Raw genomic sequence first — 27,149 nt, 5'->3', positions numbered from 1 at the left:
ATTCAACAGTCCGATTAAGAATGTGGTTTACAAAATCCATCACATGATGAGAGTGGTAGTCGGATATCCACATTAAGACTGACTGGCCGAATCCGATTAGAACGATCTGGTATCGAAAAGAAATTACAGAAATCGGATAATTTAAATGCCTGTATTGCAACGATGCTGCGCACGTAAATTCCTATGATGGAGTAACAGGTAGCAACTGTCTAAGAAAAAGTGAGAAATATGTCTTCTAGCAGCAATGTAACGTAATTATAACCCATATGTATGTGATGGAAATACTGAATCGAACAATACACATCCATTTCAGTGGTGGGATGATACACCATATCAGATTTGCTGATGACATAATGACAACAACAATAATAATAATAAATATAATAATAATCCTGTGTGGCGGATAGGGGGAACCATACCCCATATGGGTGGTACCGAGAAAATCGAATACTGCCGGCCGGGGTGCCCGAGAGGTTCTAGGCGCTACAGTCTGGAACTGCGCGACCAATACGGTCACAGGTTCGAATCCTGCCTCGGGCATGGATGTGTGTGATGTCCTTAGTTTAGTTAGCTTTAAGTAGTTCTAAGTTCTAGGGGACTGATGACCTCAGAAGTTAAGTCCCATAGGGCTCAGAGCCATTTGACCCATTTTGCAATCATCTCGGCTGAAAATATTTGCTTCCAAAGCTTCAACACCCTCTGGTCCCGTCCGGCCCTGGAATCACCCAAGCTAAACTAAAGAAACACAAACAAACATGAACTGTGCAAGCAAAGTCAACTTTACCCTAGGTGGTACACAACCCGGCTGTCGACAGGCGGCAGTTGGATTTTTGGATTCTGGGGAGTCCAAGTTAGCACGGCAGAGAATATCGAAGATCTCTGGTAAAGATGATGCGATAATACTGATGGGAGACTTCAACTCTCTATTTGGGACAGAAAAAAACTATAGAAAAATCACTGATATAAATTCAGCATGCCGAAACACTTAGACCAACGGCACACGTCTGACTGACATCTGCCAACAATTCAACCACAAAAGGATATCTTCCCACTTTAGGAAAAAACCAGTTCCCAGCTAACATGCTTGGCTGCCAGGTGCAAGCTGCTTTCGCTCGCCTTTCGAGACTCGCTAAAGGCCAGATTTTTAATTCTTTTGTAGCAGAGCTACAAGCAGGCAGATACAAACTCAATAAGGGAATCATAAGAAAACGCTCCAGCAAAATTCGTCTTGCTACTTTCAGTAACCCTTAGTGTCGGAATGAAATCCGTACGCTACTGCCAAATTCATGTCACTTTTGTTTTCTGCCGACATATTTTTTGTTGTAGTGAATACATAATTTTATCTATGAAATGCCACATTTTCATAATACTTGCGAATGATACAGGAAATAAAGTAAATACAAATCTTTACGAAGTCAAAAGTCGGTAATATCTACTAATTCCTGTTAAAAGAGGATCAATCATCTTACAGACACTTAACGCTTTATTAAAATAGACTGCTGTCGTGATGTTTCTGTAGTAAGTTGATTTTAATTTGTATTAGTACAGTGAATATTTTAATTGCATTTTCCATTAGTTTACTAAACGCAACAGTAATCATCAAAGAGAAATTAATCAGCAGCAGAATTTTCTTTCATGATATCTAAAACAATCTGACAATGCTAAAGTTGTTTACAAATTCTACACCCGTAGAAACCCACTGGTTCTAACAATGTCATTAAACCAGTGTAGTTTCAAGAGTATTTTTGTCTATAAATGAATGGCCTCAACGGTTGATCGATCAAGAGCGGGAAAGGTAAACTTTTACGAATATATTACAAGAGGGACAAGTACTTGAGAGAGGACTCTCCTATCAAGTCAAGTGTCTGAGAGACAACTTTCCTATCAATCTGTTAGATGAAGTTGGCAACATATTCCAGCTGTGTTGCACACACCCCTTGGTGCCGAATTCGTAGCCCAAATCACACTTTTGGAGCTATCAGATGTAAAATATTATGTTCACACTACTCTTTGCTCGAGTTTACGTCTTTTGGTGGGGCTCAGCCTATCATTTCTTCTTAGGGAGTTAACGATAAAGGCATTGTAACGCGTCACCAGTAACAGTATTGCATAGGAATGCTCAATGAGCGACCTGATGACGTTCAATGATAGTCACTCCGTTGATTTTTGTTGTTTCGAATTAGAGCATGCAGTACTCCTACACCAGACTTCTGAACTTTGCCTGTTGAATGCAGATGTCGCATGATGGTAAAATGGTAATCTATCACATATATGAGTAGTCGAGACTTCCTTAATGTGGAAAATCTTTCATGCCAGAACGTTCTTTGACGTATTTTTCCCAAAAGCACTCGCTCCAAACACAGTTTAAATCTTTCTAGCTGCCTCTTCTGCATTCACCCCTCTGTTATACCAAAAGTAAATGTTGTGTTGCAGATGTTACACCTTTTTCCATTTGCGACTCAATTTTAAAATGCTTAACTGCAGTTCATGATTTTCAAGTATGCAAAATCCAATGCTTAACTGCAAGATGATAATTAGAACTTCAAATTCGAAAATGACAGTTGATACATACACTGACAGTGTCGTGCCGCGTTCACCTGGGCGCCGCCGGATTTCAGGCGGCCGGTGGCGTCTGGCCGGTGGCCGGTAGCTACTGCAGTGCGAGGAAACGCTCGAGCGTAAGCTGTTATGATCACAAAGCAGGCACGAGCTGTCCTGCGGAATTGTTTCTGGAATAGTTGTTGTTGCTGGTGGGTAGAATGTTAAGCGAATTATCTTCCATGTTCAATCAGACTCATAACTTTAGGCTGACATGTGATTAAAAAAAAAATGCAGTGGACGCGAACATGCGATTACAAGTTTAGAATGCACGACGATTAGTACTAGACCACGGGCTCACCCAGTCCGAGAACAACTCGGAAGTAGACAACACTTTGTCCTAACACTTCCGCATCTTACAGTGTTGGCCGATTGTGCAGATAGCCGGACTTAGAGTTGTCAGGGGCGGTCAGTTTTATTGGCCACCTTAAGTGAACGACTCGGACTTGGTCTCTGTGGCGGCTGGCCGGCGGCAAGTTTTTATGTCTAAGACTGTAGATTTTACTTGAACAGTTGGAGACTAAGTAGAAGACATGAAGCTTAATATTTTTCTGTTTTTTAATTAATCCAGTGTTGAAACTTTTTGGACTGATGGTGTACGGTGGGTGGGGCAAATTTTGATTGCTCAAAGTAACAGCATATATGATGGAGGCCTGTGCAGAATTAGCAGGAGCATTGTTGTGGAACAAAACATCTTCGTATACAGCTTCCCATGATGCTTCATTATGACGGCTGCCCATAACCTCTTCAGCAGATTTTATTTCTATGCTCCTGTGTCGTTTGCCCCTTATGAGCATAATCTGTTATTTCTGCACCAAGACGCTTCGCCCCCTTTCCCCCCCCCCCCCCCCCCCCCCCCTCCCAAAAAGACAGAAGAAGGGAGAGAGAAACACTGCTGATGGTTGGATCTTCGTCTGCTTCAATGGTGGTGAATCCACATGTTTGCATTACTTACTTTGCTCCTTTCCTCTCAGGAGCGTAGTAATACACACAGCACTCATCCTTGGCTATTAAGTGGGTAATGATATTGTCTGGATTGACCTGACAGCTGCAACATTTCTGCTGCTGCCTCGGTTTGGAGAGTTTTCTGAATGTGTGTGAGTAACCAAAGAAACCACAGTGTCATATGTGGTGCTAGATACTTAATCATGACTGATTTTCGTTATTTCCTCTGTGGTGATATGCCAGTTTTCGAGCAACACGGCCTCTACTTCTCTTGTGAATACAAGTTCTTCACATGGAGATAGTCTGCCACTTTGTTCTTAATCATTCAGAATTGTTTGACCACACTGCTTGCACCACCTAATCATTGTGTCATATAATGGTGCATTTGTTGCACCACCAACTCCCTTTCAAATGCAGAAAACAATCTACCCCGCAATACTCCACTTTTCCAAAAGCTTTGCCTTTTTTTCCCCTCTAGCAGGGTGCTTTGGTATTGTGGCATGAGGTTTGCAGTGTGTTCCAGGACTGCAGTCACGTACTGCAAACAGACGAAAAATTAATTTTGTAATGTTATGTTTTCAAGGTGATTAATTAAAAATTTATGGCCACTTACTGTACATTATTTTTACATGTTGCTGATGAAACCCATGTAGTAGTGGCCTTTTTCTGCTCTTTTGTTGGTGGAAGTAAATTTAAAATTCCAAATGCAAATCGCCCATAATCATAGGTGGCTACCATCTTTTAACAGCATGGTTATCATTTATCCTTGTAAAGTATTATTAATATAATGAGTCATATTTATCAGAGATCTTTCATGAATTGAACTGTAAATATTTGAAAAGTTTCCTTTACATTTTTGATGGGATGTTATTTTGTCTCTTTTTAAAGGAATGTTAGTTCTGCAGGAGAGTATGCGAGGAAAAAACTGAGAGAATGTGATGGTTTAGTTGACTCCTTGTTGTATGTTGTGAGGTCGGCGATTGAAAAATCAAACATTGGTAACAAAAGTGTTGAAAACTGTGTATGTGTGTTGAGAAACTTATCCTATAGATGCCAAGAAGTGGAAGATCCTCATTATGATAAGCATCCTGTTCCAACGCAAAGCAGAGTTGGTGCACAGCAGAAAGGTAATGTCCTCTTAGGTGTATTTTCTCCTTTCACTAACTATGGAAAAAAGTTTTAAATTTTAACTTTGTTTTTTAATGTGTGTTGAATTCTGACGACTGCCAATTGGTGTTACCGTGCACATCGATGCCAGTAATTTCTGCAGAGTGTAATTACTATATGCTATGTTGTATCCTTATCAGCTCAATTAGCATCCAGCTAGTCTTCTTAATTTGATTAATAATTTGCTATGCTGCTTTTGTATTCTCCAATTTTAATTCTGTGTGTGGCATTACATCATTTAAAGGTATAATATTTAATAGAGCAAGTCAGAGGTAAGCTTTGTAAGCCCCCATTTTTATAATTAACTCTTTTGCTAGAAAACAAGTTATGAAGTATAATAATAACCAGGAAATTCAGGTATTGTAAGCTAACCAGCTTTTGGCACTGCAGTGTTTTGTTTGTTGATGGAGCCACATAGGACACACCAGCATGTTACATTGATGATAACTTCCTCTTTGTATGTTTGGTGATAAGTGGGGATGCAGAATGATAAGAATTTGCCTCAGAGAAATGAGATTTGCATTAAATTAAATCTTGCCTTTTTCTCTGAATTATCTTCATATCATTTCATACAAATGTACTTCATAACTATTTCTCCTGCAATTTGTGGTCTTTTTGTCACATTTGTTTACTGTATAGCATTGAATACATACCTGAAATACCCACTCCTCACATGTGACATGACATTAGTATTTATTGACTGCTAGTGGAATGTCAGTAAGAACAGTTGTAATAATAGTCACCGTTTTTATGGATAAATGCAACAACTTTTGTAGAAACTATATACTGATATGTGTAGTAGCAGAAAGTAAAATAATGAGTTACTTTCACTTCACTCCATAACTTCCTGAGAGACCTTTTAATCATTGCCTAATCAAGCCCTTTCTAAAATGACAATTCCCTGGGGTCCACAAATAATAAATGCTACTTTTTTTTAGGAAAGTTGTCCTGCCACACACAAAACAAATGCAGTGTTAAGATAAATCTACTAAATAACCAAAATGAATAATGCACTGGAAGTAGTTTCACATTATGAGTACTGTAACATATTAAGAAAAGTTGTAAAAAAGAAATCCTGAAATATGTTGTACTTCGACAGTAAAATAAAACTGATACGGAATATTAGGAAGAGGGTGTGGGAGGGGGGAACAGGAGAATCAGCCATAGAAGATGAATTATTTCTTGTAAAGAGAATCAAACTGTTATAAAAGACTCTTCATGTGCAGAAGAGACTTTTAAAAATTACTTTTAAAAACTAGGAGGAACTTTGGTGTAAGTTGTTTGGAAGAGAGAGCAAAACTGTTCTCAGAAGAAGTGGTACAGATTGTCTAGTTTCCTTTTTTGAAATTCTGTCCTTAGCACAGACAAGTCCCCTTGGGTTAGAGCTGGCTTGATAGCCTGAACCTGGGAGTTGAGCAAGTAAATGTCATTGACTTAGAAATACATAAGAAATATGATGAAGATTACATAATACTAGCTAAACCAGACTGGAGTCTTTGTTGCAATCTAGATGATTTAAAAATGATAGATTACTGGGAAAGAAGATGGAGTACACATTGCAGTAAATAAGAAACCTATGTCAACTATAGTATAAATTGAGTTCAAACACAGGATATGTTCAACAAAACTTGTTTTCAGCAAGATAAAAATTTTAGCTACATTATTCTGCCAGCTGTCAGACTCTTCAAAGTGACAGAAAATATACTTCCTGGTAAATGTATTCCCCACTCTTCCCAAAACAGATTGAGAGTTTAATCATGCACCAGTTGAATGGAAAAATTACAGTTTTCTTAAGTGCCAGACAATAGAAGCTTAAGTGTTAACATTCCTGATCCATAAATATCAGTTCAAGAAGGATAAGGTTAAGTGATTTTGGCAATCTGCATTAAATTTCAAGTGGGGTTAGAGTCCAGTAACGGCAGAATGTGCAGCTCAGTGGTTGTATGAATAAGTTTCGAACTAGAAATCCGAAGGTTTGAGGTTTGATCCTCAGGTGACCCTAGAACATTTCTCTGTCATTTACTGCTTCTTTCACTTCTGAAAGTGATTTGTATCATGAAAAAACCCTATTTAGCACCACCATGGTGTGGAGTACATATTGTATTGAAGGTCCCTCTGTAACTTACTGGTTAACGCAAAGATTGAGGGAGGTCAAGAGCAACCATCTTTGTAGGACCATGCTAAGTAAATCTCTGTGCTGTTCAAGCAAATCTTTGGGTTGGGGGCAGCTTCATTTTAGTGACAGAAACAATCTCCTGTTCTGCGTAAACTGCCTTTCCCATAACTTCAAATCTCCACTCTCTTGCAACAACTTTGAGGACACTAAACGGAATTATTCTTGAATCTTTGCAAGAATGCTTCACAGAAATGTTGGTGTATGTGAGGATGAGGTGAAGTTGTAATTTTCCCCAGTCATGTGTTGCTGTGACATTTGCTGCAGCACCACTATCATTTTAGTGATGTATGAAGTAGCCTGCTATGTGTGGAAATAATGTAATGAGTCATTGTAGCTGTTACATGTCAGACCCTTACTTAATTATATATTTTTATGAACGATGCAGTTTTATATGAGTTTCAGTAAAATTACACCAGTTGTCATGTTAGAACAGACGTTTTATGTAGAATATGGTGAAATATGTTATCTAATTTGAGATGTTATGCAGGCCTTACAGTTTGTTATTTGTCTATATCATGTATTTCATTGACATAGCATGTAGACCAAAACCTAGAGAGTTTATATTTTGCCCATATCCTGTAGTCGATTTGAATGTTGTGCCCGTTCATCGTTTATTACTTCTGTTGTTGACAAACTTTGATTTTTTTTAAATTGTTGTTTTAGAGCATGTCGTTGCACATGTGTTTTAAAATATGCCATTGCACATTAAATTTGCACATTGTAGTTCAGTTCTCAGTGGCCTATTTAATATTAAGCAGTATTCTGTTTTTTGCATGATGCAGCATTTACTTTTGTCGCTAATGTGTGGAATTCATACCTTTTAAGGTAATAGATATTATTAAATTTTTTTTTTTTTTTGTGTGTGTGTGTGTGTGTGTGTGTGTGTGTGTGTGTGTGTGTGTGTGTGCCTGTAACACACATGCTTTAAGGTGATCTAATGGCTCAGCATATCTACATATAAAAATACTTGGTCTGTTTCCATTTTTGCAGACACTACATTGTACGTAATAAGTGTGTGTGAATTTACTGTTCTCTCATTTAGTTATGAAAGGGAGACATAATTTTTCCGTAGGTATGCAGTTATTCGTAGAATGTATAGGACTGGCTGTACGTTTCTTAATACTGGTGATTTTGTTCTGAATAGGGCCATTCACATTTCGCACTCAAGCCTGAAAGTGGATAAATAGAGAGTAAAATTTATTTTTAGTTTAATCTTTGGTGGTATATAAAAAGCCTTCAAATTTTATTTTAGGGTGTGGCATTTACTTTTAACTAATATTTTAATGTGCATACTGAATGAGAAGTATGTGGGGTAGCAATAATAAATTGGAGTAGTGAAAGGAGGTATAACATAAATCATGAGTTACAAATTTGCCATAACATTAACCTCCTAATATTTCCATGTAGTACATGAGATTATGAATGCGTTAGAACTTTCACATTTGTCTGAACCACATGCAGTAAAGCAATTCAGAGTAGCTTCAGTATATAGTTAATTTCATTTAATGCAGATGTTGTGTGTATTTATGGTATAGGATTTCAATTGACCTGTCTTTTTTCCTTTTGTATATTGTTGTTGAGGTTTTTGGTTTCTTCTTTATATATAACTTTAAAATTCTGTCTTGTAGAGATAACTATCCCATATTATTTGTAAAACAAATTATTACATTATCTTCTCCTGTCAGTTATATATTTTCTTATTCCACTTTTTTTGTAGCATACAGCCTCTGTCAAGGTAAGCAACTGTACAAGTAATAATTACACAAACTGCTTTTGAGTTCTGTAAACCTCTTACATGTGCAGCTAACAATAATTTTGTCAGTGCGCATGCTCATTAGCCTGTTTCCTCAAAGCTCAGAATTATTAGGTACTCTTCTCCCACAGAAATTTATGCACTGATAATTTACAATAGTGTTTATGCACTCTCTGTTACTACATTTTATTGACTGATGTTGCATTCATGGGGCTACAGTGTTTGTCAGCTTTACTATGTGAAATTAGCCAGGTCAATCAATTTGCCAAATAACATTTGTTCTGGTTTGTGTGCTACATTGACAATAACGTGTTGTTAGGTTTTAAAAGCCTATATCATCTTTTTATCTTCTTTTTGCTGATCTCCTACTTCCCTTTGTGTGTGTGTGTGTGTGTGTGTGTGTGTGTGTGTGTGTTTATGATCAGTTCACATGTAGGCTGGATCAGTGTACTTACAGGCTGAAAGTTAAATTCACAAGTGTGTTATGTGGAAAAAACTGGAACCACATACCACTTTCTTTTAGCTAATGGCCTGTTTTGAAATTGTTTATATTTTCAGTTTAATAAATGCTTTTGAATCTCAAAGAACTTGTAATGCATAAGGGAGAAACTGAGAATTATTATTGCCTCCTAATTCACTTCCCTTTTAATAACCACTCAGATTTACACTGCATAAACAATCTCAGTGGGTTTTTTGTAAAGTAATTTCAGTATGCCTTTGAACAACAGTATGTACAGTATGAGTCAAAAAGGACTTTACAGCTGTAGAATGACCTAGAAATTTATTGAAATAACTTACAGAATTGATAGATGTGTCATTTTATAGCAAGCAACATTAAGTTTGATTCACAAAGTGCACCTGCACTCCCTCCCGCCACCAGGACTGCCAGCGTAGTGCACATTTAAAACGCCTGGTTTCACTGGTGCAGAGCACAATGAAACATTCCTGAACGCAATAATTTTCAGCAGTGAGTCAGAATTTCACAAGTGGCTTGGTGAACACCCACAACTGTAGAGTACAGGCCAGTGAAAATCCATGCGTAACCCTGGAACACATTTGTGACAGACCCGAAGTTAATGGGTTTTGTGCCCATAAGAAATTGAAAGTGTATGGCCCTTTCTTCCTCATGGAAAAACTGTCACTGGTATTGTGTACCTGGATATGTGTGAAAACTTATTAATTCCACAGATCAATGAAGATGACTGAAATAGTCTGGTTTACTACCAGCAAGACAGTGTACCACCTAATTTCCTCACGGAAGTTCAAGGTTTCCTAGATAATCGCTTCCCAGGTCAGTGAATTGGCCGCAAAGGGCCAAACGTGTGCCCACCTCACTCCCCAGACTTGACATCACTGGATTTCTTTCTCTGGGCTTTAATTAAAGACCATGTGTATGTTCTTCCCCTACCAATTTAGTCAACCCCAAAAATCGAATCTACACTACTGCTGCACAAGGTACAAGTGTGGGAAGAAATTAATTGCCAGTGGGATGTCTGCCACATTACAGATGGTAGTCACATCAAACCAAAATGACACTTGACACTTTTATGTGATACGTGAGGTTGTTTGCTACAAAAAGACGCGTCTACTGATTCTTTAAGTTATATCAGTAAATGTCTATATCATTCCAAAGCTGTAAAGTTCTGTTTGACTTACTCTGTATTATTCTTCTGCAGTAAAAAACCACAGACCCCAGTCCTTTGGGCATGTGTGTGTGATATTTCTGCTGTGCACAAGTGGTTGAGTTTTTGATGAGTGGAGTTTGGAGTTTGTTAAGACAAATATTTCACAGAATTGAGAACTTAGCACTTCTTAAAAAGTTGTGCAGCAAAGTTTTGAATTTCACCTTTAACATTGTTTTCATGCTCTATTATTAACTGTTCTTTCAGTTCAAATTTAAAGGAATGAAGCGAAGTCTCATCCCCTGTCACTCTTTGTTAAGACAGGCCATTTTTAAGTGGCCTGTCAAGTTGGTGAATACCGTGTTGCTTGTCTTAATCACATTGGTCAACATTCACAGCACCCAGCATTCAAACACTTTCCAGAAACCCAGACTTTCAGTAATGGTAAACACACTTCTTTTAATGATGGAAAGCTTGTGAGACACTTGATTATAATATGGTGAACAGCACAAATGATGTCATCAGTGTGTCATTGCAGTGGGTGATCAGACATACCTCATTTGATTAGCCAGCAGTTTTCCTCCTCTGATTTCAGTACAGTAACAAATTCATACACAATAGCAGCACTATCTGTTTGCAGAATGATTTGATATTTCCAGTGAGAGTAGGAATAGGTCAGAACATCAGTGTGAACGTAAAATCTGCAACACTGTTAACAATATATAAAAAAAGAATGGGAGTCCCTGCTCTTTCTGACAACGTTGTACAGTGTATAATAGCACAAATGGTAAAAGCCAAATGTTACTTATTGGGAAAAGCATCTCATTTTTAATTTGGCTGCATATTTGTTCTCAGTTTCATTTTCTATATTTTTGATGAAATCTAAAAAAGCTTTATTTTTTGTCACTTCACATTATCTTTTCATACGTAAATAATTCTTTCACATTTGTATGTAGCTCCCCTCTCCATCCAGTTTCTACTCACTTTGCTCAGAAAACTGGAGTGTTCTTTTTGTATGTTATTTATATACTGTAGTCATAAAAGTGCTTGTTTTCGAACTCTGAGGTATCACTTAAATAATGTGTAACTAGTACCTCCGTAGAGGTGCCAAACGTGGGATACTCAACTAATGAGAGGTCTGTTCACTGCAACGCAGATGTGTGAGCATTATCTCAACACAGACAGGTTCCTAAAGACTGGAGAGGGAATGTAATGTCTGAAATGTGTGTAACTGAAAAATATCTAGGACAGTAATAACACATATTTTAATTATGTGTGTGCTGTGATTGTAGGTAACTGACCAACAAGACACAGTTGAAGTTGTACAAGGCTGTTGTCATCACCTTTCCTGCTGACACAGAGATTCTCACCTTTTCACACATTCTTTGTTGTTCTGTTAGAACCACATTTTCACCTTCTTTGACTCTGGAAAACGATTCTGCACCCAAGTTTTTTGAAAGTTCCCTACACAATGCAGTAATGCTATCCCTTCTGCATTATACATGGTCTAGTCACGTTAATGTAACTACCGCCTATGTTCAATGTCATCATGCAGTTGGTAGCACTAGCAGCAGAGGGTATATAAAGCGTGTTTCGGGCTCCAGGAAACAGTGCTGTTGTTGTCATTATGTGAAAATGGAGCAGTTTATCTGACAGTCAAACCAACATGATCAAGAGCTTTGGCAGCAAGGGTGGAAGCATTTCTGAAATGGTCAAGTTTGTAAACTGTTCATGTGCCACTGTGGTTAGAGTATATCATACATAACAAAATGGTGCTATCCAAAAGTGGTGCCAAGACGGGTGAACAATGGCTGCATAGATATTTACAGGTGAATAGATGTGCACTGTTGAGCAGCTGACCACCCAGAGAAACCAAGGGTTTATCAACAGTATCTCCTCAATGGCCATTCAGTGAACATTGCTGTGTATGTGTCTTCACAGCAGGCATCTGGTTCATGCATCCATGGTGGCTGCTGGTCAGCGATGATGAAGGCTGGAATTCACATGGGAATATCACAACTGGACATTCACTGAGTCGTTATAGGTGGCCTGTTCAGATGAATCACATTTTATGCTCCATCAGATAGATGGCAAACACTCTGCAACAATTGACATAGGAGCCCATGCTGGAGGAGGTATCGTTGCGGTCTGGGGAATGTTTTTACGGTATTCCCTGGGTAAGCTCATCATTCTGGAAGGCATAGTGGATCAACACAAGTATGTGTCAATCCTTGGGGACCATGTCCAGCCCTATATGAAGTTGGTTTTTTCTTCAGCATAATGGCATCTACCAGCAGGGCAATGCGACATGTCACACAGCTCTCAGTGTAAATGCATGGATTGAAGAGCACCAGAATGAGTTTAATGTACTCCCCTTTCTGCCAGACTCCCCAGATTTAGACCCAGTTGAGAATCTGTGGGACCACCCTGATAAGGCTGTTCGCGCCGTGGATCCTCAACTGAGAAACTTAGTGTGGCTGGAGTTGGCATATCTCCACATCTCTGTTGCTACCTTCCAGAACCTTATTGACTCTCTTACAGCATGTCTCACTGTGATCTACACTGCAATAGGCGGTTCTTCAGACTTTTGACAGGTGCTCACATTAATGTTACTGGACTATGTAGAAATTAAGAAATTTGAACACTCACTTCCTTCTTTCTCTCTCCTCCTTTGACTTCAGTAAATGTGATTTATTTTAGTATTTATTGTGATAATATATGTAACTAGTGTTCCTTAATAAATCATACATGATTATGTAGAAATGTATCTTAGTGTCGTGTGTTGCATCTGCTTAGTTCATAAAGTATTCTGCCTATATTTAACTGACTGCAGTGCAAGATATTGGCTTTGACATCCTATTTAATAGTTTTCTAGCAAGAGCAGTTTATGTAAACAAACATTTTATATTGTCATACACCCATGCTCATTCACTGTGTATGTAAATGAGACTGTCTTCATTTATTATTGTATGTCAGATAGAAGCTGAAAAAATTACACTTTTTCTTGCAGTGTAAAACATCAAAATGTTAAAGGGGGCTCAAAGACAAGTTGGTTGTTGAACTCAAATTTCCACAAATTTATAGTCAAGTTACATAATGCCTAGGAACATGAGTGTTGGGCCCGAAGATTATGAAGACATGGTTCTGCTAATAGATAATGGAAAATTACGTACACTTTAGGAAATACATTTTGGTGTATTCAATACCATTTTGTGTGTGTGTGCGCACGTGTGGTCCCCCCCCCCCCCCCCCCCCTCCCCTCATATCCCTCCTTCCCACTGAGAGTTTGTGTGTACACATTCACCTACACAGGCTGGTTGCTCTTTTCGTTTGGCAATTACTTCTTTTATATCTTTGCTTCAATTTTTCGTCTTCTGCATGTAAGGAAAAGTTACTTTCTTTTATGTGCATAATAAGGGGTGTGGTGCTTTACACCAATAATAGGTGTTCTGATGTGCATGCCTGCTGTTGAAACTGTCATGTAATTTTCCATTTTCTTTTAGCAGCTTTATAATTAACTGTTTTTTCTACAGCATTGAATTACCTTTCATTGATATTCCCATAAGATCTGTGAAATTTATTTGGATTTGTGGGGTTCAATTTGATGAACAAATGTTCTCATTTGCAATTAAATAGAATGCTTCATTACTGAAAGTTCATCTCTCCCAGTTCTCTCCTCCCCTCACCCCTTTCCCCTCAAACAGGTGTGATATATCTCTCCCTCCCTCTCCTTTCACAATATTGATCAAAGATATGCAGAAACACAAGGAACATCTCTAAGTTTTTTTCTCATATGTTAGAATACATGTAGCATCAGAGAAATTATTGTTTAATACATTAAATTGTTAATTGCACATGCTCATGCTTTTCATTGGTTTTTAGTGTTTGCTTTATATTTCAGTGCAGCTTTGTACCATCTCGTGTGTGGGTATGAATGGCTTCTGAAAATTGAGGTACAAATCTTTGATTTTCTGGAAGTGCGCAGCGTGAAAAAATTAATAAGTGAAATGATTCATTGAAACTGAAGTTTTGTCTTTGAGATTGCAATATGCAGTATGTTATTGTGCTATCTGTGATTTTCATAGTTACAGACATTTGCTTCAAGAAGTGTAATGCTGTTACTTTTTTGTCAGAGCTGTGTCATTTGAATTTTTATTCCATTATACCACTTTATAGTATTAACTTCTGTCTTGTCATTTGTGAAGTACTGTTAACACATTGTCTTGTACAGATTAGGCTTGCGTGTATGTGTGCGTGTAGTTGGAGCCATTCGGTTACCATATGTTTGCATGAACAATTATTGTTATTTGTAACTGCAGCTGTGTAATTAGAGATAAATGCATGTGTGAAATTTAATTTGGTTGTTCCCTGTGCCTCATTTTGCTTTTGTATTTTAACCCTTTCAATGTTGTGTAGCTCATTGGTCCATGGAATACTCTCTCTCTCTCTCTCTCTCTCTCTCTCTCTCTCTCTCTCTGTGTGTGTGTGTGTGTGTGTGTGTGTGTGTGTGTGTGTGTGTGTGTGTGTGTGTGTGAGAGAGAGAGAGCACACGCACACGCGTCCGTGCCCGTGTCCGTCCATATACATTTCAATGCCTCGTGAGCTTGGAGATAATTCTTTAAGTTGAGAGGACTACTCAAGAAAGTTGATGGTGGGTGCATATTCTATGTAATTGTAGATCATAAGGAAGGACAGTACAGGATAGAATTCAAATTAATTTATTGCACCACTTCTAGATGTGCATTAAAAAGTTAATTCCTCTTCCTGTTGCAAGATTTCTTTTGAAGTAAAAGTTAATAATTGATTACAGCAGGGAAAAATGTAGTGAAACTTTAAACTAATAGGAAAACGTCTGTATCTTCTAATCAACATAGATGGCATTTAATCACTTGCTAAAAGTGTATCCATATTACCTCTGAAAGAATATAATCTCTCATCTTCAAATAATTGGTGCTCTATTTCCTGTCAGAGAAGCATAGACGTAAATCCTGATATGTCTATTCTGATTTGACTTGCATATAGTTTTCCGGAGCCCATAATGTCTGTGGTGAACTCGTCCCAGAACATGACATGTCACACCTCATCCGTCCCAATCAGAACTATTACTCTTCCTGTCAACAGTATTATAGCCATCAGTTTTTAGCAAAGAGAAATGAAAGTTTCATTCCTTTCAGACCCAAAGGAAACATCTCAGTTATTGGTAGCTTGCCACATATTTACCACAACCACACTTGCTTAAGCAAGATGTAGGTGAATCTTAGTGAAAAAAAGTGCCTGTAACATGCATTTATCGTGTTTTGTGGGGACACACACTTTTCACATAAGAAGGTGTCAGTTTTGCAGTGAAACTATGGGGCTTCCTTAATGATTTTTAGTAGTAGCCACAAATAGAATTGGATTCATTGCTGCCAGTAGTTTTGAAACTCATGTCTATTATTTCCTGTTCTTATAGGTGACAATTTGGGCTGCTTTGGTGCAAGCAAAAAGAAAAAAGACGCACAGCCCATTCAACAGAAGGAAACAGCTGCAAGCAGCCGAAGCACAAATCAACGACTAGAACCTGTCAAAGGAATGGAACTTCTTTGGCAGCCTGAAGTAAGGAAGAAAACTTGTACTTCTTTACATTGTTATGTTGTTGTTTCTTGATCCTGATCATAATTTTCTTTTACTTAGGTTGTTCAGTCTTACCTCTCTCTCTTGCAAAGCTGCTCGAATCCAGAAACGTTGGAGGCAGCTGCAGGTGCGCTGCAAAACCTTGCTGCGTGTTATTGGCAACCAAGTATTGAAATAAGAGCAGCAGTGAGGAAAGAAAAGGGTCTTCCAATTCTGGTTGAGCTTCTGCGAATGGAAGTTGACCGGGTTGTCTGTGCTGTAGCAACAGCTCTGAGAAATTTGGCCATTGACCAGCGGAACAAGGAACTGATAGGTATTATTAGGAACCACAGGATTGTCTAAAAAGTTTCTGTACAGAACTACCTGCTTTTAATTTTAATGTTTATCTGTTTCAGGGAAGTATGCTATGCGAGATCTTGTACAGAAATTACCGTCCGGAAATCCACAGCATGATCAGGGAACATCAGACGATACCATTGCCGCTGTACTTGCAACATTGAATGAAGTAATAAAGAAGAATGCAGAATTTTCTAGGTTTGTGAGCTTGCCTATACTGTGATTGTTCCTAAAATATGATTTTTAGAAGAAGTGTTGTTCAAACTAGGTTTACTCTAGGAATAACATACTCTATTAAGATTTACCAGATATAATATTTATACTTTTTCCTTTCTTTTTGAACAACAGTTGTATCAAGATTTCAGTGTTTCTAAATTTTGAATATCATCTGTTGCGCCCCCCCCTTCCCCCGTGATGTGGGATATATAAATCTGTTATATCAAGATCTATCAATTAGGGTGTCTCAACACACAAAAAAGGCTCAATCTGTTTCAGCAGAATCCATTGGTTCACACAACATGCTGAAAAGTTGCAGCAGGCTTGCATTTGTTTTTACCATTATTTACAAAAGGACAATAGCACCATTAGGAAATATGTAGAGGGTGTAATGTAAACATCATATCGTATGACTTGGGAAACATGATGATGATGATGGTAATGCATTTGCAGATTTCTTTACCTTCTGATGACACATTTTTATTTCTGAAACAGCAAAAATACTTGTTATATTGGAAACATTAATCCATCTGTGATTTTGGAAAGATTAAGACACGTGGGTAGTTTGATCCTTAAGTATCTATGAATGGACAATTTGGCAGTGTTCATTGTTCATCCAACAGCTGCCATACTTTTGGATGTAATACATGTTGAGAAATCGCTTTTGAGAAATGATAGCCAGTAGACTGGGAAAGATACTGTTGGGTCAATGACTGTGAACCAGCTGTAGAAGTAAATCATCCATGTGAGTGTCTGATTTTGCAATACATACGAAGTAGATTGCCCAACAGCTAATATTTGATCAAAAGTTTACTCTCGGGTGGTCTGTGTAGTGCTTCATAATCAGTTTAAAACCAAAGTTAATGACATCTTGTTGTCAGCTGTTGGGGTTGAAATGTGAATACGTTATTTTCTTCTTATATGTCAGAATAAATGCTGTGGGTCAGTGTAATAAGAATTGCAAATACTTCCTCCACAAAAAAAGAAAAAAAAAGTAAGGCTACCCACATTACTAAAGAACTATTTGTCTTGGTATGTGACGGTTTTTTGATATTAAACAATGTACTTATACTTAGGGACAGGAAAAAGCCTTCTTATTTTATGGCCAAATTCAGTGTTATATTTTGCCAAATTTGGTGTCATTTTTTCCTAACTTGATGTTATTTTATAACTAATTTTTTTCCAAATTATTGTTTGCCAAATCTGGTGTTATTTTTCTTGCCAGATTCAATCTCATGTTTTGCGCAATTTTGTCTTGGATTTTTTGCTAAATTCAGTGGTTTTTTTTCCAAATTATGTCTCATTTTTGCCATGTTAAGTGCCTTTTAACCAAATTCATTTTTATTGTTTTGCCAAATGTAATGTTTTTTGTGAAATTCAATGATGTTTTAAAATTTGCTGATTTTTAAATCAAATTCTAGATTTTCTTGGCAGATTTGGTGTTTGTGTATTTTTTTTTCACAAATTCCATGTTATATTTGCCAATTTTGGTGCTATTTTTGTCATGATATCAAAGTTCGTTGCACAGGAAATGAACTGACAGGTTAAGATTACACTCAAACCTCGGCTTTGAGGTGACTTGAAGTCAAAATGCAAATTTAACGTTCAATAACTGTCACTTATGAATAATAGTGAATTACTGGCGTCAGATTTTTAACGTTTGTATACAACAAAATTACAAATTTTTTTGATACTGCATAAAAATAACCAATTTTGCATTATTTTGCTCAAAATTGCTAATTTTTCACAAAAATTTTCTGTCCCTACTCATGCTGTAGCAGTTTCCATCAAAATTGTCAACTCAGAGCCAGTGTATGAGTAGTTTACTACAGGAGTTTTCTTAAGCTCCACTGAAAGATACCTTCTGTAAGGTCTGCCACAAAAGAAATGTGACTGCAAATTTGGATATTGGTCAGATTTGTTTGATACCTGTTGTCACCTTCAAAAAAGTACCTATTGAACTCAATGCCTACAATTGTTCCTTACCTTGCTGAGAACAGATATGTGTATCATTTTCTGTACATTAGTTACTCCCATTTTTGTCTTTCGGTGCTGTGCAAGAGCATATCTATAGTATACTGCTTGATACCAGTCACAAAGTTGATTGAACTTGTCACAGTGTAGCAGCACAACTGAACATAAAAAAATTGCCATGCTCTAATACCCTATGACAAATAATGCATTAGAACTGAAAAAGAACCTCTCTTTGACAAGGTGGTAGAGTATAATTATCTGCCAGTAGTTAGAAGTTCTTCAAAGACATGCAAGTGTGATTCTTTTGTTTATGCTTGCCAGTACCTACTGCCTAATGCCATTCACTGTCAAGACTTAATCTTCATGATTATCATGTAGGTAGGTACGAAAAGATCCCGTGGTAGGAAACAAATTTTGGACTGACAAAACTAACAAAAATAATTGTGTAGTTTCAGTGGGAACCTAATTCATTTCACGCCAGTAGATTTTGGAAACTGATAAGGAGCTGAAGGAATACCTAAAATACTTCAAAAAGGACTGATGTCATCAGATTACACATTAGCCCTATTGTAATTAATTTACAGTTTCCCAAAAATCCTTTGTGGTAACTGTTAGAATGCAGCCATTCTTATCCTTTTAAAGCTACGTTCATGAAGCTTATTGTGTGGTGTATGATTATACAGGTCATTGCTGGAAGCTGGTGGTGTGGAACGCTTGATGAATATAACAAGACAACGTCAGAAGTATACACCGAGGGTCCTGAAGTTTGCTGGTCAAGTTCTTTTCACTATGTGGCAACATCAAGAACTTAGAGAGGTTTACAAGAAACATGGTTGGAAAGAGCAGGATTTTGTTACCAAAACAATAGCTGCTCGAAATGCTGGACCTAATTCTCCAAATAATGCTAACAGCACACTGAATCGACCAATGGCTAGCCAGGGAGGAACACGGTATGAAGACAGGACGATGCAGCGCCCAACAAATGTAAACAGTACATCTCGCAGTCCTGGCCCGCCCATGTACCAGCAGGTGCGTTTCTATCTTAACTGCATGCTTAAAGAAAGAAAGGGGCTTCTGTTCTCTCTCTCTCTCTCTCTCTCTCATATATATCACACACACACACACACACACACACACACACACACACACACACACACACACGGATCACTTAATGCTAAGACATACTTCATGTATCTTAAAAATGACGCTTTCATATCAGTGTATGTTGTTATAATTCTTTTATGCGGTTGTATTGTCAGTACTTCATATTCTTGTTTCATGTTTAGAGGAAAAGATAATTTCTTCAAATTAGTTAATTTCTTGGTTCATTATTTGAACAATTATATGCTCAAAGAGTAAGGTTGTGTTACTAATAAGCGGAGAGCATTTGCAAATTAGTCTTCTATGAAAATTATAAGAGACATTACAAAAATTTGTGACTTACCCTAAGTTAGACTGTCAAATGAAGTCCAGTAGTTACATTTTTGCTCAGGCTTGTCAGATTCCATATACTTGACTAGACATATTACTCTTCCTCTATCAAAGAATTGCTTTTCAGTGGGACAACATTTTAATTCAAGTAGATACTTAGTGGGGTACAATCGTATGATAGGTGTAGAACAGTAGGACACTGCCCACTGATTATCCAGTGTGTTGTGTCAACCTAGCTAAAAGTGTGTTGATCAACCTTTGGCACATAAGAGCCGTAAATTATCACGGAATATATCGTAAAAGTCCATGGTGTGTGATCAGAAATAGAAGGCAACATGAGTGGGCAATGCTTATGTATTACAGTATAGTGGTTCATAGACAATGAGCAAATGCTCAGTGACATCTCAATTCACATTTGATGTGGTTGACATCCTTAAATTTAGGGGCCAGAACATAATCTAGCATTTATGAGGAAACTCGTGAAATCAGTGTACTAGATTCCAGGCCTTACGTGGCATGGGAAATTGTGCTGAAAGAAAATACCATGTATGTTTGCAAGTGTCGAGCCATAATATTGATGCAGTTTACGACTTTCACGATCCCCTCTGTTGTCACGTGGTGCGTATGTTGAATAGGTGTTGTACGACAAGATGGCGTATCATGACATAATGTAACAGAAAATGTGACTTATCTAACAAGCAACTCATTTCTGTTGATCCATGATCAAACCCTAATCTTTCCATATCTGCTACAATCATAACTGACACTGTTGGACAAGAATGAAACACTTTTGAGAAATTCTCTTCTGGCTCTAATTAAAACACTGGGTGATTAATAATGGGTTCCAAAAGATGTTTCCCTTCTGCAGTGTCGTACTTTACTGTCAGCTGGGTGACAGGCTGCCACATAGTCAACTTTACATATTGGACAAGACTCTGATATCCATATTTTTTAGCCAGATGTAAACATCCAGTGCTTCAGCATATACTGACAGTTTGTCATTCTACCACATTTGATAAATGTGAGTAACAGCTGCATGTAAACCTCAAGTGAGTTGTGCTCTTTCTGTGTAATCATTTCTGTATACAGGTCATCACAACCTTCAGATTTACACAAGGGTACAGTTTCGACGATTCTCTTGCATCAAGCAAAGCACTCTAATTGTTTAGGCACTGCATTAGCATTTGAGAAGATTGGTATTCAAATCGCCTTCAGATCATTCAGACATAGGTTTTTTATGAGTTCCTTAAACTTTGTTAAGTCAAATAATGGAAATGATCGTGTTCTTAATCACAAATGACCTCACCATCAACAGGATGTTTAGCAGTGTTTTATCTATCCAGTTACTTTGCACAAAATAAACCAAATGGTCTTGTATTGCTAACACTTGTGACATGAGTTTTGTTCTGTGCCTTGTACCTCCCATGTGACACAAGCTGACCCAAACACACCACTTTGGGGGTAATATTGCTGTAACTGATTGGTGTACATTGGAGGACGAGACAAATGTACCTTTATTCATTGCATGTGTACGAATTATTGAAAAGTCAAAGGCCACTTAATCTTAAGATATATTATTAGTACACATCAAATAACAGTATTTTTGTGGTTAATCAGGACATTTTCAGAGCCCTTTCCTTGCAGATTATAATTTGAAAATTAATACTAATGGTGGTGTTTAATGCTCTATTTTTATTTGTAGCGTAGGTTTTATTTTCCATGTTGCCAGTTCTCAGAACACACATCTAGTTTGGAAGATGACATTGTTGGAGAATTCTCTAATTATTCTCCAGTGCTGAAAGTTCTTTTTAGTAAAGTACAACATTAGTTTTCTGACTTTCTGCATTGAATTTTGTCTGTATGTGATGGCATGTCCAGTGAAAAATGGGCAGGCCGTAATGCTCCCATTTGTGGTTTGTAGTTGCCCCTTCCATTTTTGCTGGCACAGAGAGCTCTTTGTGAAAGGTGCTGACTGAATAGTTCGCAGAAATGGTCTCTAGCTGTATATTTATAATATAAACCTATTTTGTTTCTCAAATAACCTCCCCCTATGTTTGTTACAAAACAGCAAAGTTCTTCATACAACTTTGTTGCTGCCAGGTCCTCAGCTTATTTAATTTTTCTTTATGGTTGTTATTCTGAACTGGCTATTCTGAATCACATTGTTTACTCTTAACTGTGGCTGTCAGTTACAGCATTTACACTGTTTTCAAATGTATCTGGCATCAAACTCAAATGAGATTAAGTGGCATGTCATCATTAACTCTCCTCTTATGCAAAGTGGCATACAGCAAAAACATATAACAAGTGGAATGTGATACGGCACAAATGATAAGACATAAAATTATATTATGTTTTATTGATTTTGTGCGAGATCATCTGTGTAGAAGGCAGTATGCCACTCTGCTTATGAAGAGAGATAATGACAACATGGCACATAATCCAGTTTGAGTGCATACAACAGACCAAGCACAAAGTGTTCGAAAATAGCATAAATGCTGAAACTGTCAGTCACAATTGTTTCTTTCAAACAGCCAGTGTGGAGCATTGTTCTGGTATACCACATGGATTTTGGATTACTGTAAATTAAAAATTTTCTTACTGTTACCTGTAGGACACAGGCTTCAGTTGTATTTCCTTTTTACTATGCCAAAACAGCTAATTAATTAGAAGATACTCCTGTAAACTTTGCCGTGACAGTGAACAAATTTTAAATCTGAGAAAATGTCAACTGAATATCACAGTGATTACAGTTATTTCATCTGTGGCATTTTAGCGTAATGTGTCTACATTTGACGCATTATTTGGTTAGTAAAATTGTCATTATATTTAAGTGTGGTGAGAGATAAATGTAAAGAATTTCCCATTGGTTTTTCTGTTACACATAATGGCTATTGTTCACAGTAGTTTTAACACCCATGGATAGTATTGTAAATCCAATTTTTAACTACCTTATCGTCTCAGTGAGATTTGAATTGTATTGACGCCCAGTAACATTGCATTCTGTCGGGATGTTGAGTAGTTGGTCAATCCATGTAGTGGTTATTGCCTTTTGTTCCTTTAGGTTTTTGACCAAAAGTTGTATCCAGATCCTATATACTCATATTGTTCGTATTCCCACGTCAGCAAGTTTTTTTGATCATTGTGTCTCAATTGCTTCACGGAGGCAGTGATATTTCACACATGATTGATTTTAAAGAAATGAGTTTCTGTGAAATTTATGGTGTCATCAATAAATGATGAAAATTGAGTTTGCTACCCTCTCATTACAAAAGAGAGTAAGGAAACAGAGAGAAAAAATAATGGCATATAAGAAAGTCCGTATGTAAAATTTGCAATAATGTCTGTAGGCAAATCCGGGTGAAAGATCTGTCAGAAAATTTTGGCCAAATGTAAACAGAGTGGACAGATCAGATCCTTCCAACCATCTTTCGTATGTAAGTTAGGCGTTAAAACTGAAGGCAGCAGGCATAAAGCAAAAGTATTAAATTTCTTGTTTAAAAATGCATTCATGAGTGAAAATACTGTCACATCAGTTTTGACCACCATAATCACTCGTAACGGAGAACTATAAAAATGTGCATCATCATTATTGAAAAACATAAAAAGACTAGTCATAGCAAACAAGGCACTAGGTGTGGACAAAACTTTGTCTTCAAAGTGAACTCAGTCTCAAAATCTGATGGAATAGTTATGACATGGTAAGTTGAATCCAGTGTAAAATCAGCCCCATTCCTGTTTCAGAATCATGGAAAGGTCTTGGACAGTGAAAAGTCCCGCAAGACTAGAAAAGAGCACACGTAATTCCTGGTGGCAAAAGTAGGAAATAATGAATGTCTGGAATTACAGACAAACGTTGATAATGCATGCCTGTTGTAGGATCAAAGCTCAAACATGACATTTCTGTAAGAAAAGAAGCTTATATCAAAGAATCATCATGGTTTCAGAAGAAACTACCCACCCGAAACACAGCTTGCTTTATTCACCTGTAATACCTTGCAAATGGTAGACACAGGTAGACAGACAGACAGATTCAGTCTTTGTAGATACTGCGAAGGCATTTGATAATGTACTAAATCATACACTAAAAGCCAAGATATAGTCATACAGAGCAGACGTATATGATGAGCTTTATCAAATTTGACTTGTAGAACAAGGTAGATTCTGTTGGACAGCGAATATTCGACAGGAATGAAAGTGGGTGTGTAATGTTCTCAATTTGCATAAATAGTTTATCAGATAACCTTGATTTTTGCCCTTGGTTTTGTTGTTTAGAGGAAAGCATCATTGTTGAACTATTGTAAGAAAATGCAGAAATATGTGGTTAAATGCAAGATAATGCCCATAACAAAGAGAGAGAGACTGTGATCTTATCTGTTCTCAAGATCAGAGGTGAAGATCTGGAGTATGAGACAGAGTATTAATATTTAGGGATGATACTAAGAAGTGATATGAACTGAACTGGGAGAAACATATAAAATCAGTAGTAGAAAAGTTGAAAGGAAGGCTTAGATTTGTTAAAAGGGTTCTGGGAAACTGCTGTGCATCTTTAAAAGAAATCATATGCAAGTCACTAGTGTGAGATCTGGTCTATCATTGGCATTCTTGTCAGGGTGGCAGAACGGTAGACATTGAATGATTTCAGGGATGGGCTGCTACTATTGTAATGGGTTGGTATAGCAAATGTGGAGGTGTAACATAGATGATTGGGAAATTTAATGGGAACCTTTGGAAGAAAAATGGCAACTTACAAGCAAAACCCTGTCCATAAAGTTGGTTAATGAGTATTCGAGAAAGACTGCAACAAATCTACTGCCACCACTGTATATGCCACATAATGGCTATGACAATAAGATAGAGAGAGATTTGTGTATATGCAGGGGTATATAAAGTCATTCTTCCTGTGTGCAGTACATGCATGGAATAAGACAGCAACTCATTATTATTGGAATAAAGTACTCTCTGGCATGACTGTACAGTGTCCTGTGGCTAATCATTTGTGTGTAATATTGGTTGTGCATTGTCATCAGCTGATGAAGTGAATGATTATCCACCATTCCTAGCTAATATAGTCACTATTAAGATAAATGTATATGTGGATTTAAGTGTTATTCATTTTTAATGTTTCATAGCAGTCTATAAACACTTCTGAATCAGTACAGCAGTGTTTAAGCGCATTCTAGGCCAAATGGGTTATACCAGGTTATTGATGCGTAATTTCTCTTTCCCCTCCTCCATAGAAAAAATAAATTCACTGCATTCAGAACTAAACTGCATACCACAGTAAATTTTAATGATGTAATCATAAAATTTTTGGTATAACTATCACCCAAAATGAGGTATTGAGTACGGAAACAAAGAACTCTTTCATAGTAACAAGTTATAGTTTTGAAATTTTATAATAATTATGCTCTCCAGTTGGCAGAGTAGTGTGTCTGTGGCTGTAGGGGAAAACCTGTCGGAGCGGTTACAATTTCACCTAACAGAGAGCTTATTTTTTCCATTACTGATTTCTGACCTGAGTCCCACTTTCACATCGTGACATATATTTCTTGTTTAATAAATATATGGGGGAGGGGAGAGAGAGAGAGAGAGAGAGAGAGAGAGAGAGAGAGAGAGAGAGAGAGAGAGAGAGAGAGAGAGAGAGAGCTAGCTAGCTTTAATTTGGCTTTAGGAGGTAATATTCTGTTGTCAATAACTGAATCAGTTGGAGGTAGCCATAGAGGAGACATTCCTACACAATTATATATTGATGTAAGCTTGAAGTGGAGAGAACGTATTATAACCACCTGGTAGTTTTATATTTTTGCCTGATGGTAATTTGAAACTGTTGTTCTTATCCCACCTGAGGAATAGTTTTGAAATTTTATTAATAATTATGCTCTCCAGTTGGCAGAGTAGCGTTTCTGAAGAGAACTTTTTAGATGGAATTTTAGCTTGCTGATAGGCAGTTGTTCCAGTAGTGACTAAACTGATTCTGTTTGTTGGAAAAGTTTATCAATTTTCTAACTCACTATGTTATTCCTAAACCAAGTTTGACACAGACAGGTTAATGTCTGCATGGATTCAAAAATGGGCAATTAACTGGCACTTAAAATTCTGCTCTGAGAAAAATCACGTCTGTTTTTGCTGTTGTTAGAATAATTTTTCTACGTGAAATTAATCTGAGAAGTAACTATTTTCAACAATTTGTTGTTTTAGAACTAGTATTTGATGAGAACTACAGATGTCTGTCTCACCTTAAGGATCTAAAAATAAAGGACACTTGTATTCTTAAGTGACACTGAAGTTCTGTCAGTACTCATTTTTTCACATTTTAAGTAGCTTTTCGTGTAAAGTGGCTCACTTGACTACTCGCAATTTTTTTAGTTTTATCTTAATGCCTTACATCTATAACAAAATTGCTCATGTTTTTTTGACAGTGATTGCAATCTTCGAAGAGGTACTGTAGCAGATGACACATTGACATTATGAGAAGTTCATCTTGTCGATTCCGTCAATATACTAATGTCTTCTAAGCACATACAACAGTAAAAATGTTGAGAACATTCAGGATATTCAGGGTACCCTTCCATGTTTCATAAAGACAAACAAAAGGGAATATTGTTCATGTGGGAAGCCCAACATGGAGAAAAAGAAGGAAACAAACTTGTTAGCTAGTTAATGTAACAATCTGTTAACACTCTGTTACATAATGTGCTATCCCCATACAAACTACCATTTTTTTGTTCTTGGGGCATTGTATCTTAAGACAGTAGAGTGTAACTGACGAGCAGTGAAGGGCTGAAGCAACAGTCTGTAAAACTAAAGACTATTAGCAGTCAGCTTGAAGCATGAGGGAAAATCTGAACCTCACTGGCCATTTAGTGTTATTAACATCGTGTACTTTGCTGGATGTTGGAAAATGCTTATAAAGAAGTCAAGTAACAGGTTGCAGCAACACACACATTCTCATTTTTGGTACTTGCTTCTAAACATGAACAAAGTTCACTTGTTTGAAATTTATTGTATGTGTACTGTCCTCCCCCCCCCCCCCCCCCCCCCCCTGTTTTTATGGGATGCTATGCTTTAGTGGACTTGTTATATAAATAGGGAAAAACCTTTCTTTCGGATCTTTGTCAAATTTTTTAGTTGGAAAAAGTTGATAGTTTTTCAACAGAAGTTTGTTTTGTTGAACATACCAAAAAACAATACATTGTATACATGTGCATGACCGTACTGTATGAATGCCATTCATACTCTGTGGGTGGTGTTTCTGTGTTGTAGTAACATTTATAGTGACAGTAGTACTATAAATGCCCATTGTATCCAGCATTCA

At 37.3% G+C, this 27,149-nt stretch overlaps 1 protein-coding gene across 8 annotated transcripts in view; it reads left to right on the top strand.

Moving 5' to 3' along the window:
• Nucleotides 1–27,149, top strand: part of LOC124556703 (catenin delta-2) — a 506,669-nt gene that overhangs the window by 453,969 nt on the left and 25,551 nt on the right. For all 8 annotated transcript variants that reach the window (XM_047130679.1, XM_047130681.1, XM_047130680.1 and 5 more), the window contains 5 exons: nt 4,432–4,670; nt 15,714–15,856; nt 15,935–16,187; nt 16,270–16,408; nt 19,084–19,429. In XM_047130679.1, the coding sequence (XP_046986635.1) occupies nt 4,432–4,670; nt 15,714–15,856; nt 15,935–16,187; nt 16,270–16,408; nt 19,084–19,429 (1,120 nt within the window). The remainder of the gene's footprint in view (nt 1–4,431; nt 4,671–15,713; nt 15,857–15,934; nt 16,188–16,269; nt 16,409–19,083; nt 19,430–27,149) is intronic.

This window comes from Schistocerca americana, chromosome X (genome assembly GCF_021461395.2).
Source record: "Schistocerca americana isolate TAMUIC-IGC-003095 chromosome X, iqSchAmer2.1, whole genome shotgun sequence".
Classification (NCBI taxonomy): domain Eukaryota; kingdom Metazoa; phylum Arthropoda; class Insecta; order Orthoptera; family Acrididae; genus Schistocerca; species Schistocerca americana.
The sequence above is the reverse complement of the archived record's forward strand: the minus strand, read 5'-3'. Positions and strand labels throughout refer to the sequence as shown.